The following is a 23,341-nucleotide window of genomic DNA, read 5'->3' as shown; positions in this document are numbered from 1 at the left end:
AACATATTTAGACTAAAAACTCCCGCTAAATTTACTTCCGCTAAATTTCATTACGCTTCTGAAGCGAAGCAAAATAGCAGAGGATGGTATTATCAGGCTATTAAAAACGTATTATTCATTAGAAAAATTAAAAAAAAAAAAATTATAGCAAAAGTGAAGCCATGCTTTTTGTCGGATTTTTTATCATTTGTATTAACCACAGTTTAACTACAAATATCTTGGTTAAGCTATTCGTAAGACCATGATAAATGTGTTTATTTACACCATGGTTAATTTTTGTAATGAATATATATTGTTAATCCCAAAAGAATGGTGTTAAACAGAAAATGATGCAGCTATGGATCAACGGTTGTGTGTCAAGTAACCTATTAAGCATTTTGAACGCCAAAAATTCTGCAGTGCGCCGTAGTGTGTGTTTTTTAGCTGTCTTAAGCCACGCCCACGGTCGTGGGATATGCCACGCCCACGGTTGTGAAATATGAGCGCTTTCAGTTTCTCCGTCAGTCTTGACTACAGTGACACAGAGTTATCTTTATTATCTGAACTAAGCAGGACAGTATGGGCTTAACGTCCAGTTTACTGGATGAAAACAGATCCAACTACTTAAAAGGTACGTAAAAAGTACTTACACTATTATGTGGTTTAATATAAAAAATTACATTTGCCGCACAAGAGCAGCAATTACCTTTGTATGATTCGTTTTTTTTACTTCGAATACGTTTTCATGTTACATCTTTTAATTGTCATGTAACGATACCATACATAGCTCTGTATTGTGCATTTACAAGGAATAACACTTTTACATGGGTGACATTTACTGTTTGATTATTAAATAAAATGAAATGTAATGTATTGTAGGCTTTACCGCAAATAATATTACTTTATATAATATAAAAAAATAATGAACGTAAGTTTTGTGTAACAAACTAGATTGTGCAAAACTGGTTATTAGCAAAACAAAAAGTGGTGAGATTTTTACTTTATTCCTAAATTAAAATACTTCTTATGAAGTTGCCGTAAGGTTGCATGGTGAATTTGGACTTGTAAATGACTTCTTGCCTAAGGATGAATTTACTATCATAAAGTTCATTCAGTTCATTGTAGTTACCGTACTCAACCTGCACAAATGAAAAGTCAGAGTTAAAAACCAGTTTGATTTCTTTTTCTAGCAATTGTAAAGTAAATGGGTGGAGCTGGTTGTGTTTTGTAGACTTCATGTCTCTGTAGCCTACTAAAACCGTGTTTTTATACACCTCATTCATCATGTATTTATGCAGATATTATTTTGATATATGCAGCTGTGTTAATTGTTTGTTAGCCTGTGCATTTATTGGCCAGTTCCACCAAATCTAAATACCTTGAAAATCATTGATCATGACCTGTAACCCTAAAGCAATTTATTCAGAAGTAACCCCCAATATTTATCAAATGATTTAAAAAACATTTGTAGGGGCTACACTTGGACCTCCCATGTTCAAACCAAATCTACGCCTTTGGGTGTAGGATGGTGTTAATTATGTCATGGGAACACAAATGGTCCATTTCCTGAGAACAGTAAACAGCCCTGTTTCCTGAGAAAGTGCTGTTTAGTACATGTGTGATTTAAACATATGGAAAGGAGGGTGTGTGGTCTCTAACACACACACACACACACACACACACACACACACACACACACACACACACACACACACACACACACACACACACACACACACACACACACACACACACACACACACACACACACACACACACACACACACACACACACACACACACACACACACACACACACACACACACACACACACACACACACACACACACACACACACACACACACGTTTCAACGTTGTACTTGTTGTACCACTAAGATGATGTTTGTGTTGAGGTATGAGCGACGTTCATACAAAACTGGCTCCACAGGTCAATTTGTGCCATAATTGTCTACTGTAGGCCAAGTATGTAATGTGTCATATGTTCAAGAATTCAAAACATTCATTTTTTTCTTATACAAAACAATTGAATTCTGAAGAAATGCCTTTTGGGAGTTTTTAATTGTGAGGGTAAATGAATATAGATTGGCTAATTACTTTCATAAAATATTTTAATGAACGTAAATGCCTTTATCTTAGTTGTCACCTAATTTTTAGTCATATCTTAGACAAAGTACAGTATGGATCTAGAAATTTGAAGATTTTGCTGATAAGGAATTTTAGAAAGCAGGAACACCCTCTCCGAGTGGAGATTCTGGTTTGGGTGTTAAGTCAGATTAATCTTTTAATCTTTTCACGGAAACAACTAGTTTACACTACAGACCCTGTACTAATGCTTCATTGTGTTTAAAAATGAAAAAAACATAAACTACTTCATTACAGTACTCTACCTTTTACTCTACTTTGGTTTGACAGTACAGAACTGACACAGACTTATTCAGACAACAAAAAAACATGATTTCTAGCGATTTAAGAAGATATAAAAAAAAATTCAAAACAAAAAAGTAATTTCAAATTTGATTTTTTTATCTTGACTACACTGCAAAAAATGATTTTCAATATAAAAATTTCTTAGTATTTTTGTCTTGTTTTCAGTAAAAATATCTAAAAATTCTTAAATTAAGATGCTTTTTCTTGATAAACAAAATGACCCAAGAAAATAAGTTTAGTTTTTAGACCAAAAATATCAAATTTAAGTGATTTTGTTCATAAAACAAGCAAAAAAAAAAAAAACTGCCAATGGGGTAAGCAAATTTTTCTTGAAATTTTCTTGAATTTAGGGACGGTTTCAAGGACAGTGATTAGACTAGTCCTAGACTAAAATAAATATAAGGGCTGTCCAAACTGAAAACAACTTGCACTGACATATCATAAAATACATCAGTGTCTTTTGTGATGCTTCAAAATGCACACAAGTAATGTTTTTATTAAGACATGTTTGTTAAAACTAGTTATATTTCAGAATTAAACAAAGGCCTAGTCCCGGTTTAAGATAATCCCTGTCCGGGAAACCACCCCTTAGTGTGTTTAGAAAAATGTTCAAGATTATTTAGCTTGTTTTATGCACAAAATCATATATTTTATTTTTTTGGTCTAAAAACTAGACTTATTTTCTTGGGTCGTTTTGATTAACATGAAAAAGCATCTTAATTTAAGAATTTTTAGATATTTTTACTGAAAACAAAACAAAAATACTAATACATTTTTTTCTTGAAAATTTTTTGCAGTGTAGTGATGAGTTGCTGTAACTTATAAAATAGTTCAATTTGCTTAAAGGGATACTTCACCGATTTAGCATTCAGCTTTGTATCTGTAGAAACCCGGCAGTATTACTGAATGACCATGTTTTCCTCCATCATTTCCCCCTGAGAGGAGAGATATCTGCATTTTGGTTCTGCAAAAAAGTCCTCCGATGATGCAAAAATCGTCATATTACATCATCAGAGGACTTTTTTGCAGAACCAAAATGCAGATATCTCTCCTCTCAGGGGGAAATGAGGGAGGGAAACATGGTCATTCAGTAATACTGCCAGGTTTCTACAGATACAAAGCTGAATGCTAAATCGGTGAAGTATCCCTTTAAGCTATTTTAACTTTATTAAGTAACAGCAATTAACTCAAAATGACTTGTAAAACCAAACTGATAATACTTAAAAATGTAAATGCTATTTTTTGTGTATTGTTATGGCCTGTATGTCTTATGATCCATAAAATAATAAAAAAATATGGAATATATGTGGAAAAAGCTGAAAAAATAATGACTTCAAAAATGAATAATTTAATGGCTCACAAAAGTCCTGGTTATGTGTTATATTGTTTCTGATTGATACAGTGGCGGCCGGTGGCTTTTTTTTCGAGGGCGCTCAATGCGAAGTTTGTCACAACATGTATGTAGTCCGTCATGTGTGTGGTTTGTAATTTCAAAATATGTGTTCTGCGCGTCGAGTGAACCTAAGTGCATCACGTGTCTTGTCAAAATAAGTGCCTGCTGCAGATGCGTCTAAAGGGTTTATGATAAAGAGACGCTCGCGTTTACAAGATACTCACATCTCATAATCAGAGTTTACTGTGTTAAGTGAGTGTCTTGCATGTATTTTGTGAATGTGAGTGTCTCTTTTATCATAAATGTTTTTGACGCATGTGCAGCAGGCACTAATTTTGACAAAAACGTGATGCACATGATGCAAAAAACACATATTTTGAAAACGTAAGCAACACGCATAACACTCCGAACACTGATTTTGAATTAGCGCCCCTCGGATGAGCAGTCAAAAGCCGCCACTAGTTATAACACATATGTCCTTTGTTCATCACAGTATAGTTCAGCTAATTTTGTATGTGATATCATAAAAAGACAGCGTTCCTGTGAGAGATCCATTTGCTATATATGGACTGTACCTTTTTTGTAACCAATACTATTTTGCATCCTTAATTTTTCTCTTATGCTTATTACTTTTTCTCCTTTTCACTATTGACCTCAGCAACGTTTTGTGTTGCAGAGCAAGTGGATACAAGATTTAATGAGTTTGCAGCGATTTATAGAAAACAATATATTCTGGCCTACCTGTCCCAGGTTCAAGATGAACTCGAGCAACACAAACAGCAACACACACAGCTCCTCCAACAAAAGGTAGGGCGTATATTTCAAAGCTCATAGATGGCTCTCTAGGATGGATCATGAATAACATTAGTTTATTATGTCTTATTACCCAGAATCCTCTAGAACCAGGAACAATTTTATATGAAGAGAATGTTCAGGTCTTTGAGGATGGCAAAAAGTTTAAGCACAGATTCGTTGTGGTGCGAGCCAATTATGTCCTGGAGTGCCACAAAAGTTACAAGGTATGAATTTCCCCCAACTAGCAATGAACATTTGCCCACTGAAGTACAATCAAACAATATTCACTTTTTATTACACGGCTCTCTGGAATGCTTGATTCTGATTGGTCAGTTGAGACATTTGCAGGTTCGTTCTTTTCAAATAATAACCGCTCCAAAATAATAACGCATAGCCGGACTACTTGCACGATTAAAATCGCTCCGCGCCAATAAAGATCAATAAAGATTACTGTCTGTTTGGCGCCATCTTGTGACAAACACTCGACAACCACGACAAGACACAGAGAGCTTACTGAGACTGAACTTGACAAAATAGAGCATGAAAGCTACGAAGCCAACACACAAAAAAATACAGAATGGGCATTAAAACTTTTCTAGGCTAAAAGAGAAAAAAATGGAGACAAGTATAAAGCAGAGGATCTTAATAAGGTATTACGATCATTTTATGCATCTGTGCAAAGTTTCGCGGAAGGATAAAAATGTTAATTTAAAACAAATATGCCAATAAAATGTTTCAAATTCATATTCATGTCCAGTTTTTTTTCTTATGTGCAAGTAGCCGTGTAATAAGCGGGATAATGTAGAGGCAGCCGGTAGTTATTGGGAAATAAGCCCCTTCAGTGTGATACAAGACCCTCCGCTTCGCGTCGGGTCCTGATCACACTGTCAGGGCTTATTTCCCAATAACTACCGGCTGCCTCTACATTATCCCTTACTTAATCTCTCACCTGCAGGCATTCAGTAAAGGTGACCCTCCGTTGCACAGACTCATGCCTACAGGGGGCACCGTTTTCACTTCAGAAGAGAAATACCTGGAAATGCTGGATCAGTGTTACCCTTACACTAGCAGTAAGCAATAGTAGCCTTAATCAAAAGTCCAAATTTGACCACATGTTATTCAGCTGATGTATGTATATATAACTGATGCCTCTGTATTTATTTGTGCTTATTTTATTACTGACTGTTTAGGCTAGTAGTTTTTGGTTTTATAATCTCATTATTATGGCTACATGGGTGAAAAACAATAAAAAGCATAATCATTTCATTTGAGTGTTTTTTGGCAGTAGAAAAACTCATTAGCGTTGAGCCCTAATGTATGTGCATGTTTTCATGCAGATGTAAAGGAAGATTTAGTTCCCTCTGTGGCGAGCATGCCAGGGAACTTTCCAGTTTATCTAAGACTTCCATACCGTCAGGATCCCTATTTCTGTCTCTACAATGAGGAACAGCAGACAGAATTCGTCTCCATCTTATCTGATTGTATTCGCCACCAGAACAAAGGTATCGACTTCAATAATGAAACAACAGAGCAGAATCTTTAAAATCAGGACATCATGTGACCTAAAAGCTGAAGTGTCCTGCTATGCATTACTACAGTAAATGCTGATAAATGTTCACTTATATTCCATATAGACTTTCTTAAGAAGAATACGTGTGAAGTTAAAGCTTTCCTGAAAGCTCTTCAGTTCTACAGGCAGGAGAAAGGCCAGTATGAATTATGGGACATGCTCACCGGCAGTGATGTGCGGGTAGGTACCCTAATGTTCGTCTGTACTGATATACATGTGGTATCACCTTTATTCTCTTCTAGAAAGGCATACTAGCTGTCATTAAATTACAAAACAACATTTACAACATATTACCTTTAAAGGGATAGTTCACTTAAAAATGAAAATTCTGTCATCATTTACTCATCCTCATGTTGTTCTAAACCTGTATGAATTGATGATGATTAAATGATGACAGAATTTTCATTTTAAGGTGAACTATCCCTTTAAAGGTAATATGTTGTAAATGTTGTTTTGTAATTTAATGAGTCAGGTGTGACGGCGGGTCATTCCAAATATATTGAATCAAGTTTTTGAAATGCTTTGAATGTCTTCTTTCTTTCACAGTTGTCACAAGGAATGTAATTTTTCACACACTGGTGAATAACAGTAGCATTATGGAATCTGTGTAATGTTCACAAACAGTTTCACCCTATAGCGTCACCGGTTATATAATAAGATTTAAAGGAATATTCCATTTTCTTAAAAGAAAAATCCAGATAATTTACTCACCACCATGTCATCCAAACTGTTGATGTCTTTCTTTGTCCAGTCGAGAAGAAATTATGTTTTTTGAGGAAAACATTGCAGGATTTTTCTCATTTTAATGGACTTTAATGGACACCAACACTTAACACTTAACTAAACACGTAACAGTTTTTTTCAACGGAGTTTCAAAGGACTAAAAACCATCCCAAACGAGGCATAAGGGTCTTATCTAGCAAAACGATTGTCATTTTTGACAAGAAAAATAAAAATATGCTCTTTTAAACCACAACTTTTTGTCTAGGTCCAGTCCAGCGCGACCTAACGTAAATGCGTAGTGACGTAGGGAGGTCACGTGTTACATATATAAAACGCACATTTGCGGACCATTGAAAACAATAAACTGACACAAAGACATTAATTAGTATCAGTTGACATACAACAACGTAGGAACGGTCCTCTTTCAACACACTTGTAAACACTGGGGCGGAGTTTCACATTCGTCCTCTGTGACCTCTTGACGTATTGCGTGGGGTCACACTGGCGCATCACGACCGGATCTAGATGAGAAGTTGTGGTTTAAAAGTGCATATGTTTTATTTTTCTTGTCAAAAATGACAATCGTTTCGCTAGATAAGACCCTTATGCCTCGTTTGGGATCGTTTAGAGTCCTTTGAAACTCTGTTGAAAAAAACTGTTACGTGTTTAGTTAAGTGTTAAGTGTTGGTGTCTATTAAAGTCCATTAAAATGAGAAAAATCCTGCAATGTTTTCCTCAAAAAACATAATTTCTTCTCAACTGAACAAAGAAAGACATCAACATTTTGGATGACATGGTGGTGAGTAAATTATCTGGATTTTTCTTTTAAGAAAATGGAATTTTCCTTTAACTATTCAAGGGACAGTCCACCCAAAAATTAAAATTCTGACATAAGTTTCTCTTTCTCATGTTGTTCTAAACCTGTATGAATTAATTTTTTCTGATGAACACAAAAGAAGATATTTTGAGAAATGATGGTAAGCACACAGCTGATTGTAACCATTGACTTTCAATAGTAGGAAAAACAAATATAATGGAATTTAATGGGTACTGTCAACGGTGTGCTTACCCATCAATATCACAATACTTCCATAATAATTTTTTTCCTACTATGGATAATAATGGTTTCCATTAGCTGTGTACTTACATCATTTCTCAAAATATCTTTTTTTAGTGTACACCAGAAAAAAAAAAGAAATTCATATCAGGTTTGTTGTAACAACATGAGGATGAGAAAATAATGACAGATTTTTCATTTTTGGGTAACTAGCCTTTAATACACCATGTTTGCCTTACAGTACAAATTATCTTTTAAAAGGCTTAGTTTAAGGTATTTATAATATTAAATTCAGACAGACACACTTTATATGTAAAGTTGTTATCTCTAAACATGGTTCCCACATCTTTAGAGGCTGTTTACACTTGGCATTAACATGCGTTTTCGTCGATTGGATCACAAGTGGACGACGTTAATGCCAGGTGTGAACGGTGTTCAAAACGTTTTGAACGCATCCACTTTCGACCACTTTCAACCACATCCAGAGGTAGTCGAAACCACTTTCGATCGGATCGCTTTGGAGTTGCGGAACGCATATGTGGTTGAATGCGTTCGAACAGCCACACGCGACCGCCTTCTCTCCACCCATTTATCTAATCTGAGGTATTAAACACAAGTTTTACATCTTTTTTTGACTTCTGGCATGAACATACGGTGAACAGCGCAACTTTTAGCCTTTCATTGATAAAACTACTGCGGGTGTTCTCCGTAGTTTCGTTGTGAAAGCGTGAAAGTTGCGCGATCCTATTTCATCAATTGAGCTGAAAATTCAGAGAAAGCTCCAACAAATAAACGTAAAAAACACTGTGCAGCATGTTTACTTGCTAAACAAGCAGTGGACTCTGACATAATATAAGTTTGCGTCCATATAAACTCATAATTACTCCCGCTCGCGTTTGAATGACAGCAGAGAGACTCGCCCACCGTCTCACGGACCGTCCCCTCACAGTATTCAGGACAGAAGTGGTCGAAAGTGGACAAAAGAGACGGATTTAAATACCAGGTGTAAACGTAATGTGTCTCTCTCGTCCACTTGTGATCAGATCGATGAAAACACATCTTAATACCAAGTGTAAACAGCCCCTTAGTTAACTTCAAATTCAAGGACCTTTCAAGGACTTTTCAGGTCCAATACCCTCAAATTCAAGGACTAAATGTGCGGACACATTTCAAGTAAGGTTACATCGTGTTCCCTTTCGAGGGAACTCACGCTGCGTCACTGCAGTGACACTTTGGGGACAACTTCAGGTGTGTGTCTGAATGTGTATATCAAACTCAACCAATGGTGAGGCTTAACGACAAAAACAGGGTAATGCGAGAGCCAGGAAGTATATCGCTATCTGAAATATTGCCAAAGAAGTATGGCGCAGCGTCTTGTTTCCTTCATACGTAACCTGAGATGTTTCAATGTGTCAAACACAACTATGCAAAAAAGCATTTTGGTATGAATCAACATTCACATACAGAAGATATAAGCATTTAAAGCAAACAGTTTAGCAGTTTAGAATTTTTATGATATTATCCTACTCTACTCAGGGAATTATATAGATTCAAGCACTTTCAATGACCTGTATCTATATATGTATATTTCCAAAAACTTCCCAGGGCCTTGAAATTTTTCGCCCAGATTCACATACTTTTAAGGATTTTAAGGATTCGTGGGAACCCTATATACAGTTTTGATCATGTGACCATGATGATGTAAATACAACATAAGTGACTTTATTTAAAGAGTGCTTTAGGAACAGGTTAGATAGCATTACATGTTTGCTCTTAAAGTTTATTCAGGCTTAACTAAGCCTTATCTTGGATGTAATATTTCTGAATGTCTGTGTGTAGGTACTTTCTAATCTAATCATGGAGGACCTAAGGCCCTATCTGGACTCAGAATTAGAGCCATTTCTGAAGACCAAGAAGGCAGACAGAAGAAAAATCTGGCTTGCGGTATGTCTTTTGTTCTCTGATGTTTACATTGCACTACATGTCACCAGCATTATAAGCCTTTCTAGAGGACTTGATGCTATTAAATAACACCAGCTTCTTACCGGTTATATCCACCTGCTGCCTTTAGTCCATTATGCCTGTATTGCTTTACTGTGTGTGGTAGTGATCTTAGTACAGATTGCTAGTTTAGGGTTTCTTTAAAACCTTGCCGTTGATGCTACATCCTGGGGTGTGTGATCATGATGTAAGTCCAGTGGGATGTCCCACACCCAGACAGCCTTAGGCCAGGGAGGCCAGAAATTTGGTTTGTCTTAATGGGAGGGAAAAAGAGACGAATACCAGAAACACATCACATTCCACAAACAAATTCCTCGATGAGGAACAAAAAGAACACTTATGTAACCTTTATTAGAATAAATTGTTCCTGTAGCTTAATTGGTAGAACATTGTGTTAGCAGTGCAAAGGTCATGGGTTCAATTCCCAGGGTAAAATAAAAAAATTATTGACCTCTATCCCTTGTTTTATAGACAATAGAAGCGGCTTATTTTCTGGTGAGTGAACATCTACTGGAGAGGCTGAATGCATTGAAGGAGGAATGCAAAGACACGGCGAAACAGCAAGAGCCTGTAATGCGCTCCAATATGGACCAGATCACCAGCTCTAGAGCTTTTCTGGAAGATAAACTTAAAGGTACGTCTTCAGACCTTGTTACTATGGTAAACCAATAGGGTTAAGCCCACTAAGCGGCACCAGCTTAGTTCTTTTATTATATACAGCCTTCTTATAAACTAAGAATTAAAGCAGGGGTGTCCAAACTCGTTCCTAGAGGGACGATGTCCTGCAGAGTTTAGCTGAAACTTCCCTCAACACACCCATCTAAAAGTTTCTAGTCTGCCTAGGAAGACCTTGATTATGGTGCTTTCCATTGCACAGTACCCCACGGTTTGGTTTTGGTCAGGTTGATGATGCTGGTAGTGACAATTCTCTCAGACCAATCAGTGATCTACAATGTTTACGCATCACGTTTTGGTATCAGCTCGGGTCGCTTGTGGCGCTTTTCCATTGCATAGTACCCCACGGTTTGGTTTAGTTTGGGTCGGGTCAGCTTACTTTTGGGAGCTTTTCCATTGGGTGCAGTACGTAGTACCCGATACTTTTTTTAGTACCACCTCGGTTGGGGTTCCAAGCGACCCGAGCTGATACCAAACGTGACGCGAAAACACTGTAGATCACTGATTGGTCTGAGAGAAGCGTCATCGCTATAATGTAAATATTAGCTTTAGCTTACTGCTAGCTTGCGCTGTCTCAAGCAAACATATTGTTATCTGTGTTCTGCTATAAGTTTCCAAACACCCTTTTAGTGATGAAAAACATCCGCAGGTTGAGAATCCGGGACACCATAACAGTTTTTTCCAGACTTGCAGTTTGTGGCGGCACATTCGCGACGTGCACGTCCGCATTATATATGCTTAAATGCAACTTGAATGAGGCTCAGCCGAGCGCCGTCCACTGACGCCATGGGTCGGGTGTTTGAACAGAAACTGTCATGTGAGACAGAGGTAGTTATAAACGCGATGTGCAAACATCAATTTGTAGTGGCCAATTTAAATTTTGTGGCAGACTGAGAAATAAATGAATGAATGGGAATGTACAACAACGCTCTCACGTGTATGATGTCACAGCAGTAGGCAGCGTAAATATAACGACACGCCTATAATCCCTCCCACTGCGAAGTGATACTAAACTCGATGGAAAAGCTAACCACGCCAAAGTGAGGTGAGCTGACCCGACCCAAACTAAACTAAACCGTGGGGTACTATGCAATGGAAAAGCGCCATTGGAACCCCGACCGAGGTGGTACTAAAAAAGTATCAGGTACTACGTACTGCACCCAGTGGAAAAGCTCCCAAAAGTAAGCTGACCCGACCCAAACCGTGGGGTGTTTCATTAAGGTTGGAGCAAAACTCTGCAGACACCAGGCTCCATAAGAAGGATTGGACACCCCTGGGTTAGAGGGACCCGCTTATTAAAGCAAAAGTTCACCAATTACAAACATTTCCTAACAGTTTACTAAATGATGTGAAATTTTTTTGGTGAACTATTCCTTTAATATTATGAGTGTTAAGCAAGGTCGATCTTTCTTGAATCTAACTTTTCACACCTAATATTCTATTCCTGCAGCTTTAGTTGCTGAGCCAGCGACAATATACTGCACAGAGCAGGTGAGGCCTTACCTGCCAGCCGTTTTGGAGGAAGTGATGGTACCCATAAGCCTGGGTTTCACAGAGGCTCGGGAGCTGAGTGAGGGCATGATGGAACAGCTTTGTGAGGACTTCCAGGACTCCGATCATAAAGAGGAACTCCATCAGGTAGCCAACAACAAAATTGTCCATATGACCTATATTCCAAGTATTTTCGGGACATACGATTTGTATGAAGATGCATTGTGTACTTGTACCTTTATTAGTAGAGCATTGCGTTAGCAGTGCGAAGGACTTTGGTTTAATTCCCAGGAAACACACATACTGTACCTAAAAAAAATTTACTCTGGATGAAAGCCTGTGCCAGATGCACATATGTAAATTTAATGACTGAAATTTGAGTCATTATTCAAACCTTTCTTACTTAATAAAGATTTTAATAGAATGGATAATAGTAAAATAAAGTGTATAACAACATCTTGTCTACTTGCAGGCTCTGTTTAAGATGAGTATAGCTAATTTACAGAGCTGTTTTGACAAAGTGAGCGGATTGGCAGATCACGTCCAAGAACTGCAGCAAACCTTCAACTACCCCATTAAAGGTCTGCAGAACAGCACAGAGTTAGACATTAAACAGGTACCCAAAACTTATGTCATGTTATAAAAATCTCTAAATCTCTTAACTGAAGTGCTTTGAACTAGCTTTAAAGTGATTTAAACCCAAACCTATCTGATGGTTTCAGTTGATGGAGAATGTAGAGTACACCTATGAACTGCTCCTGAGAAAGGCTCTGGAGGATCCATCCATCAACTTTGGGATGGCCATACAGAAAGCTTCAAGCAGGGTTCTGAAGGTAAGCACACGACTGTAACTTCTACTAATAAACACAAACATGGATGGTTTCATTTAATTGATCATGTATGTGTCCAACAGCAATATGACTATGATAGCAGCACAGTGCGAAAGAAGATCTTTCAAGACGCTTTGATCGACATTACTCTACCCAGCATCAAGAAACATTTTGCCCCATCCTTTAAAGAGGTAGAGTACAGTTCCCAACATCTCATGATGATAAACAACACACAGCGGGTGAAATAAGTATTGAACACAGCATGATTTTTCTCAGTTAACATATTTCTAAAGTTGCTATTGACATGAAATTTTCACCTTTTCTTCGTTTTACATGTTTACACATAACGTAATTTATGTACATCTATGGTTTGATTGCTTGTATGCATGACTAGATTTCATGGGTTGTTACCAACATCTGGTGACATTTTCATATCAATAACACCTTTAGAAATACATTTACTAAAAAAAGGTGATGTGTTCAATACTTATTGTACCAGCTGTACCAATAGACAGTGCGCATGTACATGCTATATTGTTTGTTAAACACAATGCATATCTCTGATTTGTGAATATGTACTTCCAGGAACTACCAAAATTCGAGCAACACATATTTGCAGATTGTTCAAACTTCATCAATGTGGAAAACGTGTATGAGGACATTCTGCAAAAGATACTGGAAAAGGAAGTCCGCTTGGGTAAGTCACGGCAAGGTCAATGATGTTTTCAAAGATGCTCTTGGTATGTGTGTACAATATATTAAAAAGCACCGAACTGTTGTAAACTCAGCATTAATACTTTATTTTTGCATTTAAATATGCACATTCAGTGCCGCTGCTAGCCATTTTGGTGCCCTAAGCATAATACATTTATAATGCCCCCCACCCCGACCCTGAGAACCAAATGCGAATTCAACGATTTGCATGAGTAAATTACATTGAATTAAGTCAATGAATAGATGCAAATAGACGTAAATTCGCGGGCAATGCAAATGACGCAAATTGGGTGAAGCGTTTGCAGCAAAAACACGAGCTATTCCCCTTAAATGCATGATACAAAGTTAAATCCCGCGAGTAATCTAGAGCACATTTACACAGGGCGAAAGCGTTAACGCTTGACATAGGCTTGTCTGAAGCGTGGCCAACAACTATTGCGCTCCGATCTTACATAAACGTAATTGGCTGGCTCGCACTAGGTTATTTGCATAAGGCGATCTGATTGGCTGCATTGGCACTTGAAAAGTTGAGAAATGTTCAACTTTTGCAGCGAGCAATGGCAGTGACGCGACGGATTCACAATTCAGTTCAGAAACACATGAAGTCATCCATTAAAGACGGTTGCATGATCTTTGAAAGCCAATGTTGACATTTGAAATCACCTAAACAAACACGCCCCTACCCCAATAGAATCTGGACCTTCTTTTGATAGACCCGCCCCACACATACACAATCAAGGCAACAATGTCGGTTGTAGACATGCTGCTCACACTGCTGATTGGCTACAAGTGTATTTTGGTACTCGGCCCGACTCCCTTTTTCAAAGTGTTTTTCAAAAATCATGCACCCCGCTTTTAAAAGTAAATGATTAGCGTTAACGGTTACACCCCGTGTGAATGTACCGTTAGTGTCGTTAACTTTTCTTAAACACAGAGCTTACGGTACATTCACACAGGATGCCAGCGTTAATGCTTCTCATTTACTTTGAATGGTAACTTCATGCGTTGCCAAACTGAATCTTGGATCCGTCGAAGTTGCGTCACTGCCGTTGCTTGCGGCAGAAGTTTAAAATGTCTTAACTTTTCAAGCGCCAACGCATGCGTCAGCCAATCAGATTACATTATACATATAACCTAATCCAGAGCCAGCCAACTACGTTTAAGCAAGACGGGGAACAAAGGAGCATGTGTTACGGCCACTGTGATTGGCTGTTGGCCACGCTTCAAACACGCCGTTCGTCAACGCTTGCACCTTGTGTGAATGCACCCTTATTTTTTGCGATAATCCAAAAGTCTATAGGAAAAATGAATGGCCTTTTTTGTGAGGGGACCAGTATCCTGCTAACTTCCCTGCGATCATCCTTGGAACACTCTATATACTTGCTGATCCCACATTATACCCAATGATCAAATAATAATGAATTCTTAATTGTTTTGATTTACACCACAAAAATTATACAAAAAAAAAAAACTATTCTCAATTCTGACCCTTTCTTTCCAGTGGTCAATGAGGCAGCCAGCAAAAAGAAGTACAACCTGTACACAGAGAGCAGATACAATTTCAGTGTCTCCAGCACTTATTCAACTCCACCCGACAGCCCAGGCAACTCAAAGACATCCCCAAATTCCCAAACAGCCTTGCCATCCCCATTGCTGAGCAATGGCCTGACAGAGAGCAATTCCTTAAACGACGAACCAGAGACGAGGAAGGTCGTTCAGTCATCCCCAAAGTCCGAAATGTGTGAAACTAAAAAGTCAGAGACTCAGCATAGTACAACACCAACCCAGAACCTGCCTGCTGCTGTACCCATTACTGTTAAAGCGAATGTGGAAGAGAATATGCTGCTCCGGGAGGAAAGCGTTGATGACGTGTTTAATGATGAAACGGTAAACGAAAAAACAACCAAACAGACAGAAACTTCTATGAACGCTTCGGCTGAGACCAGACCTGAACTCATAACTACCACAAACCCTGCTGCGATGGTAACCGAAGCCCTACAGCGTGCGCTTACTTCTAAATCAACAGAAGGAGCTAAGGCACCTTCTTCAGACTTTGCTAAAGCACCAACAGCTGAAATCAGCCCAGTTTGCATTGCAACCTCTTGTTCTGAGGTTAAGGCTGAAATCACAGCACCCCCTGCTGGAGAGGAAGACAACATCGGACCAGCTGCAAAGGTAGAGGGGTGGATAAATGATCATTGCGAGAACAAAAAAAGCAAATATCCAATTGCGGTGTGTTTACCTATCCAAAACGCAGAGGCAGGGACTAACATAGCAGATGATGCAGATGACATCATCAAAAAACCATCAGTCCAAAATATCATAGATCAAGAGAACGACTGTGAGTCTCAGACAACATCATCATCCCCAGTGGAAGAAGACAGACCACTGGACTGTGTGAAGGCCATTCGGGACCTTGTAGTGGAGGTCTTTGAAGTAGAGGAGGTTATTCAGCCTCCTAAAGACAATGAGGAAAACGTTCAAGTTGAGATGTTTGAGGCTGTAGTTTAAGTTAACACTGTTCAAAATAACTTACAGTGCATTCAAACTGTATATTATTTATTATCAGTATGTGTGTTCCCTGGAAATCAAATTCATGAACTTTGTGACGCTAAGTGCTATGCAAAGTGAGTGACAGGATCTTTTCCATGATGTCAGTTCTGGATTTAAAAAATATCTGACCTGGTTGGTACCCCATAATTTTTGTATATTTGAAGAGCTACATTTGAAATCATTGTGCAGAAATGGCTTAAAGAGTTACTGCATAGTTTAAAGAAAAACACCACCGTTTTTCAATATTTTACTATTTTACTATGTTCTTACCTCAACTTAGACAAATGAATACATAATGCATACATTCATGTGCAGAAATGGCTAAAAGAGTTACTGTAAAGTTTAAAGGAAACACCACAGTTTTTCAATATTTTATTATTTTACTATGTTCTTACCTCAACTTAGATGAATTAATACATACCTATCTTTTTTCAATGTGTGCACTTTTAATCTTTGTACAGCGCCTCATGAATGTGTTAGCATTTAACCTAGCCCCATTCATTCCTATGGCTCCAAACAGGGATGAATTTAGAAGCCATTAAACACTTCCATGGTTTCCCTATTTAAAGAGTAGTTACACGAGTAAGTATGGTGGCACAAATAAAACGTTTGTTTGGATCTTAAGGAATGAATGGGGCTATGCTAAATGCTAACACATTCACAAAGCGCTGTACAAGGATTAAAAGTGCATGCATTGAAAAAAGTTTATTAAGGTATTTATTAATTCAGCTAAGTTGAGGTAAGAACATAGTAAAATATTATTGAAAAACGGTGGTGTTTTCCTTAAAAGACAAATATTGTGTTGTATAAAAGTGAAGTGATTCTCTAACGAGGACGGTTTTAATCAAAGGATTGTAATATATTCATGTAAGCTGTTATTTTAAATATATATTGCAAGCATTTGAATAATATGTAAAATCTATATTTGTTAAATATAAAAAAGATTGTGTTTTCAAATGTGTCCCATCTGTGAAACCAAAATAATTGGGAAAGAACATTGCTATCACTTTGGTAAGGTGCACAACATACAGTAGAGGAAGCAGTAAATAATCATGTGATAGAATATATATCTGATTAGGTCATTTACCCAGAATGCACAGCTGTATCAGAATCTGCCAAAATCTGTCAAGCATGACTGCTTTAAACCCAAACTGTCAACTTTGTCTTTCATGGAATTTGACTTTGTGACATATCTACAGTACAATCTGCTGAATCTAGGACAGATCTCGTTTTGAGTGACGCAAACATGTCCTGTGTTAAGGATCCTTCAGATCATTCAACTTTTGAGATCTTTTCAGCTTAGGACACACTGCTCTTTAAAGGATTAGTACATTTTCTTAAAAAAAAAATCCAGATAATTTACTCACCACCATGTCATCCAAACTGTTGATGTCTTTCTTTGTTCAGTTGAGAAGAAATTATGTTTTTTGAGGAAAACATTCCAGGATTTTTCTCATTTTAATGGACTTTAATGGACCCCAACACAAAAGTGCATATTTTTTATTTTTCTTACCAAAACTGACAATCGTTCCGCTAGATAAGACCCTTATGCCTCGTTTGAGATCGTTTAGAGTCCTTTGAAACTGCAATTTTAAACTGCTTAAAACTGTTAAGTATTGGGGTCCATTAAAGTCCATTATAATGAGAAAAATCCTGGATTGTTTTCCTTAAAAAACATAATTTCTTCTCGACTGAACAAAGAAAGACATCAACATTTTGGATGACATGGTGGTGAGTAAATTATCAGGATTTTTTTTAAGAAAATTGACTAATCCTTTAATCTTGAAATAGGGATAAACACCCTTTAAAGGAATGTTTAGGTATTCAAATGATTTGGGGAATGACTGGGAATATGCATGTGATGCATGAAATTTCTTCATAAAAGTGCGAGTAAACAAGGTAGACATTTGAATTTAGTGCATGTTGACATTCTGATGGTAATCAAACATGATAATCAAAATTTAGTATCACTGTTGTTAGTAATGGGCTCTCGTATTTAAAACACACAAGGGAGGTTTTTGCACATCAATATTTGTATTTCATATTGCACACCACAATAAATAAAAAGGCATTTTATATAAAACAGTAGTTAAGACAATTCTCAGGCACCAATGATGTTTCACAAATACGTAAAAACACGCATGAAAAGAGACCAGTGTTATTATTGGAAAACAACACAAGTTTGGCATTACAAAATGCAGATTTGTTTGTTAACTGTGCAAACTCCATATAAAGCAGATATGTTTTACTACAGTAACAAAGACAACGTTACAGGCACCATCGTTTTACAATAATAAGTGCCAGACGGGAGCTGGTTAATGTGTTTCACACTTCATCCACAAGAGGGCACCACCATCATTAAATGAACTCTTATGGTCAGCTGCTTTATGGAAATGTATGTAAAATGAAAAGAATCATATGACTTCTGGATGCTTAAAGGTGCAGATTAAGTTACGCAATATTTATTTTCCAAAAATCTGAACGAATTAACTAACTCGCCTATACCACTGTATTATCATGCAACTAATCCTACGTTTGCTTTATTGCACGGATACATTTGAAAAAGGCCTGTGAAAGCAATGTGATGCCATAAGAATCCACAGCAACACTCGCTTCTCCAATATTCATAAGCAAAGCACAGTATACTAAAATACACACTGAAACTGAATGGCATACTAAAAAAGAGGGATACAAAAATAACCATACTTCCCTACAGCCACTGGCCTTATTAAAACATTGTGCTGAACACATTCAGAATAATTTAAAACCCACATACAGTATCAAAGAAATACTGAACAGAGAGAGAAACAGTAGTGTTGTTTCTATTGGAAATGACAGAGACTATCATTTTACATCCATTTAATAAAGTTTGATTGTAATGAGCTATAAAATGCAGGGTTTACCGTGATGTTGTATAACCATAATAAAACTGTTCATCCGGCCTGAACCCATAAGCTGTGGCCGGACGTGCTGGAGTCACGCCTGTCTGTCCATACGCATCTGTCAAACTGAAGAGAAAGAGGGAGAGAGATGTCAGCCAGTCACGTGTAATACATTGAATGAATCAATATGATGATTATAAATAATACTGATTCATCACTATATTAATAACAACCACATTTTTTGTGTTTAATAGGAAACTTTACTTTTGTGATTCAAAACAAACTATGATTTATCAGAAGCACTAGATGGCGCTATGACTCTGTAAAACCAGGTTTTCCAGCTTAAAACAGAGCATTGTACCAATACTTCATAGCACAATAAGAGCAGATGCTCAAACCTCAGTATACTTCACCAAAAGGTCAAAACAGGCAATGAAGAAATTGTAAACTTAAATCATGGGCAGTTTTCCAGACTTAGACTAGTCCTAGACTAAAATAAATGTACAAACTGAAAACAACATGTACTGACATATCTTAAAATACACCAATGCCATTTGTTTTGCCTCAAAATGCGCACAAGTAATGTTTTTAGTTAGGCATGTTTATTAAAACTAGTTATATTTCCTAATTAAACTAAGGCCTAGTTCTGGCTTAAGCTAATCCCTGTTCGGGAAACCACACCTCGATGTCTGCCTCAAAAACGTAAAAAAAAAAACTCTTAATACAAATACCAAAATCACTGCTTCCTATTTTCAAAGCCAACAAAACAAAAAATGAAAATATCGCACAATTGTATAGTTAAAAATTTTTACGATAATTTTTATGTACTTTTTTACTCTTTAAAATTATTTATTTCTATGTAAAGCACTTTGAATTACCTCTCTGAATGAAATGTGCTATACACTGTAAAAAATTGCAGCTTTTTTGTCAAATCAACATACATTATTAAGCTATTTTAACTAAAGAAATAAAAATAAGTTAAACAACTTCAACTACTTTTAATAAGTTGTGTCAACTGTCAACTATTCCCAGGTCAAAACTTCAAATAGTAAGTTAAATTGACTTGCATAACGAAGTTGTTTTAACTTTCTTTCAGTGAATATAAATAAACTTGCCATTAGCTTGCCTACTGTACACTGAAAAAAATTGCACTTACATTTATAAGTTTATTTAACTTGAATTTACAATTTATTTCAACTTTCTTGATTAGCGAGGAGTTGTTATAAATAAATAATAATAATAAAAAAATATTTCTTTATTTATAATTTATAGCAACTCCCCAATAGTCTAGAAAGTTGAAATTAACTGTAATTTCAATTTGATTCATCTTAATTTAAGTGCAACAATAAATTATTACAGTGTAGTTATCATTATATATTTAAGGGTCAGAAAGACGGCAGTAAAAAAATTAACTTTGAACTTTTTCAGAGCTTTTTCCTCTTTATTAATGATTATGATTTGGTCAAATAGTTTAATTGTATTAATGGTTTAATTAAATTAATAAAACAAATTCTTTACAACTAAAACTTTCAAATACTTTTTTGTTAGTTATATTCAATGACATTCTTACTTCAAGACCTGGATAATTTCTAACACTGGAAAATACACAGCATGGCTAAAATGATTTGGGTACTCCTCCCTTCTTCAAATGGGTTTGGCTATTTCAGCTGCATGCATTACTAACAGGTGCATAAAATCACGCATACAGCCACGCAATTTCCTTAGACAAACATTTTCGGTAGAATGAGGCCCTTTCCTGTTCCAGCTTTACAAAGCCCATGTGCACAATACCAGGTCCATAAAGAAATGATTTACTCAGTCTGATGTCAAGAAAACGAATAGCCTGAAAAAACTGAACCCCACTGAAAACTTCAACAACAATCCCTATAAAGTATAATACAGTCATCACAAAAGTGTAATCTGGTCTTGTATCACAATAAAAGGCTTATTTTGTGATAAAGATTGGCTCACTACACATTACATTTGTGTACTTACTACCTGGGTATATATGAGTAATATATACATAAAAATAAAGAACCACAAACCCATAATTACATAATCGTTACTCCAGCCAAATGGACAACATAACCATCTCACATCAGGACTGGGCAAGTGTGATCTTTGTCTAAATAAACACCATGCACACGTCTGGTCTGTCCTCTTAAAATATGAGTTGTTTGCTTTTCCCCTACAAGCGCCCATAATGCTATGTTGTTTTAAGACCAAATCACTTCCAGCGATCGGTTACACGCGTTACCTCTTCTCTCCCAGTACGCCCGCCCTCTCCAAGCAGGAAGTGTGTCTTTATCCTCTGAGGAACCCAAATGCTGTTGTCTGGGGAAATTTTTGACTTTGTAAGCAGGACAGGTTGGATGTCAAAGCGAGTAAAAAACTGAAACTAAGTACCAACCGACAGGGTGTAGGTTTGAATGACAGGGGAGGTGAGGGTGATGTGTTTTAGGTAAAGTTATGCCACAGGGTCAGATTGAGTCGATTGAAAGCCTTGTGGAGGTAAAAATGTGTTTAAACACTCCAAAGTATCTTGTTAATGTGCTTTAAACTCATCTAGGTAGTGAACCATTTATTCCCAAAGGAATGCTACAAATATAAGAAACACAGCCGCTGGGCTACAGACGCAGTGGGGTGGGTGATAATATAAGACGAGTGTGAGGGTGGACGCAGGCTGACAAAAGAAACCAGTGTCTCCAGACTGGACCCTGTGGCCCTTGACGGTTAACACTAAAGTGAGACGCTATAAAAAACACCCGGAAAACTCTAAACAGGAAAGGGTCAGTGTTGCCAGTCTCGTCTTTCCTTCCTCTCCTACTCCTGAAGCATCGGTCACATCTCAGTTAAAAGTTTCATATAATCTACAGACCCACAAAACAGATTTGGACACTTTAACCAAAACAAACTTCAAAAACAGGAACTGTCATTTTTAGGAGAATGGAAACAGCGGTGTAGAATAAAAGTGAAATATGTTAAAAATTATACTGAAATAATTTGTAAAAAATGGTTTACCACCCCTTTAGTGTGGCCGAAATGTTCAAATACTTGCTGTAGTTAAAGTCTTGACAATACCAAATTTCTATAATAACGTCTATCAACACATCAAATTGTTAAACTTTATTGCTTTAAAAAAATAATTTTTGTTTAATCATCAAGTAAATGCGGGCAAGAATATTTGTAGTCCTTTTCATCTGTAACAACCGAGGTTTAAATAAATAAAGATTGACTAAGATAGACTAAATAAAAGATCTATAAATAAATGTGATTCTCTTAAGGGCTTTTAAAAGACCCGTTCCCAGCATGTCTGGCTCCTGGCTCGGCACGGAGGCTGGATTTCATTATTGTGTTAACCTGGATCCCTAACACCGCATGGACAAAATGAAAACCACACTTTCAGGTCGCGCAATTCCCTGTGCGCTCTCAGTGTATTCTACAGGTATCGTTTACAAAGAGCCGAGAAAGAAAAAAAAATGGCTTCCTCTGGCACTCCCCATCATATTCACTTCTTGTTTTTCAGCACCTCAACACCCTCTAAAAACTCCCCCACCCGTCTCTCACGGTCTCATCTATAATTTAGAGAGAGCACACTGCTTACATCCAATGGCAACAGATGAGTATACACCCAATCCTAAACAAAAGACTTCAATGTAGTCATTTAAAAAGGTGTAGTTTTTTTAAAGAATGATGGGTCATTGGCCTATTTGTTTTACAGGCATGGCCTGTTTAACTCTGAAATTAATTCATCTTTACTTCCTGAATATTATTTATATGAATATTATGAATATATTTATATGAAAACTCAACAAACAAAAAAGCAAATGCAATGTTTTCAAAACCAAAATGCATTTTGGAGTCTCCAAGTGGCCCTTTGGCATCTCAAATCGATCTTCTGTTTGTAATTATGTTACTGTGTGTAAATATTTTCTGGGCACTTTTTTGAAAAATATTTAAGGTTCTCTAATAGCTTATTTTCTTTATTATTAATGAATTAAATTAATAAATTGATACATTCCCAAGTGTTTTAAAAAGCGAACAAAAAAGTACTGTGCATAGATTAAGCACATACAAAATAAAAGTGTGCTGTGTGTAATTATTATGTATATAAACAAACACATACATTCATGTATGAATATAAAAACATTTACATGTGTATACATATTATATATAAACAAAACAAATATATATATATATATATATATATATATATATATATATGTAT

The 23,341-nt window shown here is 36.8% G+C and overlaps 2 protein-coding genes across 2 annotated transcripts in view; one reads left to right on the top strand and one right to left on the bottom strand.

Annotated features, from left to right (window-relative positions):
* The first annotated feature begins 495 nt into the window (after positions 1-495).
* niban1a (niban apoptosis regulator 1a) lies at positions 496-17,582 on the top strand. The gene is made up of 14 exons (XM_065268310.2): positions 496-610; positions 4,499-4,629; positions 4,713-4,841; positions 5,573-5,687; positions 5,955-6,119; positions 6,252-6,367; positions 9,807-9,911; positions 10,440-10,602; positions 12,094-12,281; positions 12,607-12,750; positions 12,857-12,967; positions 13,048-13,155; positions 13,550-13,661; positions 15,180-17,582. Exons 1-14 carry the CDS (start codon positions 559-561, stop codon positions 16,187-16,189), a joined length of 2,649 nt encoding a protein of 882 aa, XP_065124382.1. The 5' UTR covers positions 496-558; the 3' UTR covers positions 16,190-17,582.
* A 664-nt stretch (positions 17,583-18,246) lies between these two features.
* kifap3a (kinesin-associated protein 3a) overlaps positions 18,247-23,341 on the bottom strand; it is a 30,058-nt gene continuing 24,963 nt past the window's right edge. Inside the window, exon 20 of the mRNA XM_065268302.1 lies at positions 18,247-19,239. Coding sequence (XP_065124374.1) covers positions 19,131-19,239 — 109 coding nt within the window. The 3' untranslated portion in view covers positions 18,247-19,130. The remainder of the gene's footprint in view (positions 19,240-23,341) is intronic.

This window comes from Paramisgurnus dabryanus, chromosome 12 (genome assembly GCF_030506205.2).
Source record: "Paramisgurnus dabryanus chromosome 12, PD_genome_1.1, whole genome shotgun sequence".
Taxonomy (NCBI): domain Eukaryota; kingdom Metazoa; phylum Chordata; class Actinopteri; order Cypriniformes; family Cobitidae; genus Paramisgurnus; species Paramisgurnus dabryanus.
The sequence above is the reverse complement of the archived record's forward strand: the minus strand, read 5'-3'. Positions and strand labels throughout refer to the sequence as shown.

Bases quoted from the DNA above. Each gene is read 5' to 3' on its own strand.
- niban1a (XM_065268310.2), top strand. From the start codon at position 559: ATGGGCTTAACGTCCAGTTTACTGGATGAAAACAGATCCAACTACTTA. The intron at 5,688-5,954 runs GTAAGCAATAGT...GTTTTCATGCAG, and splicing joins GTGTTACCCTTACACTAGCA to ATGTAAAGGAAGATTTAGTT. The intron at 13,156-13,549 runs GTAGAGTACAGT...ATGTACTTCCAG, and splicing joins TTGCCCCATCCTTTAAAGAG to GAACTACCAAAATTCGAGCA.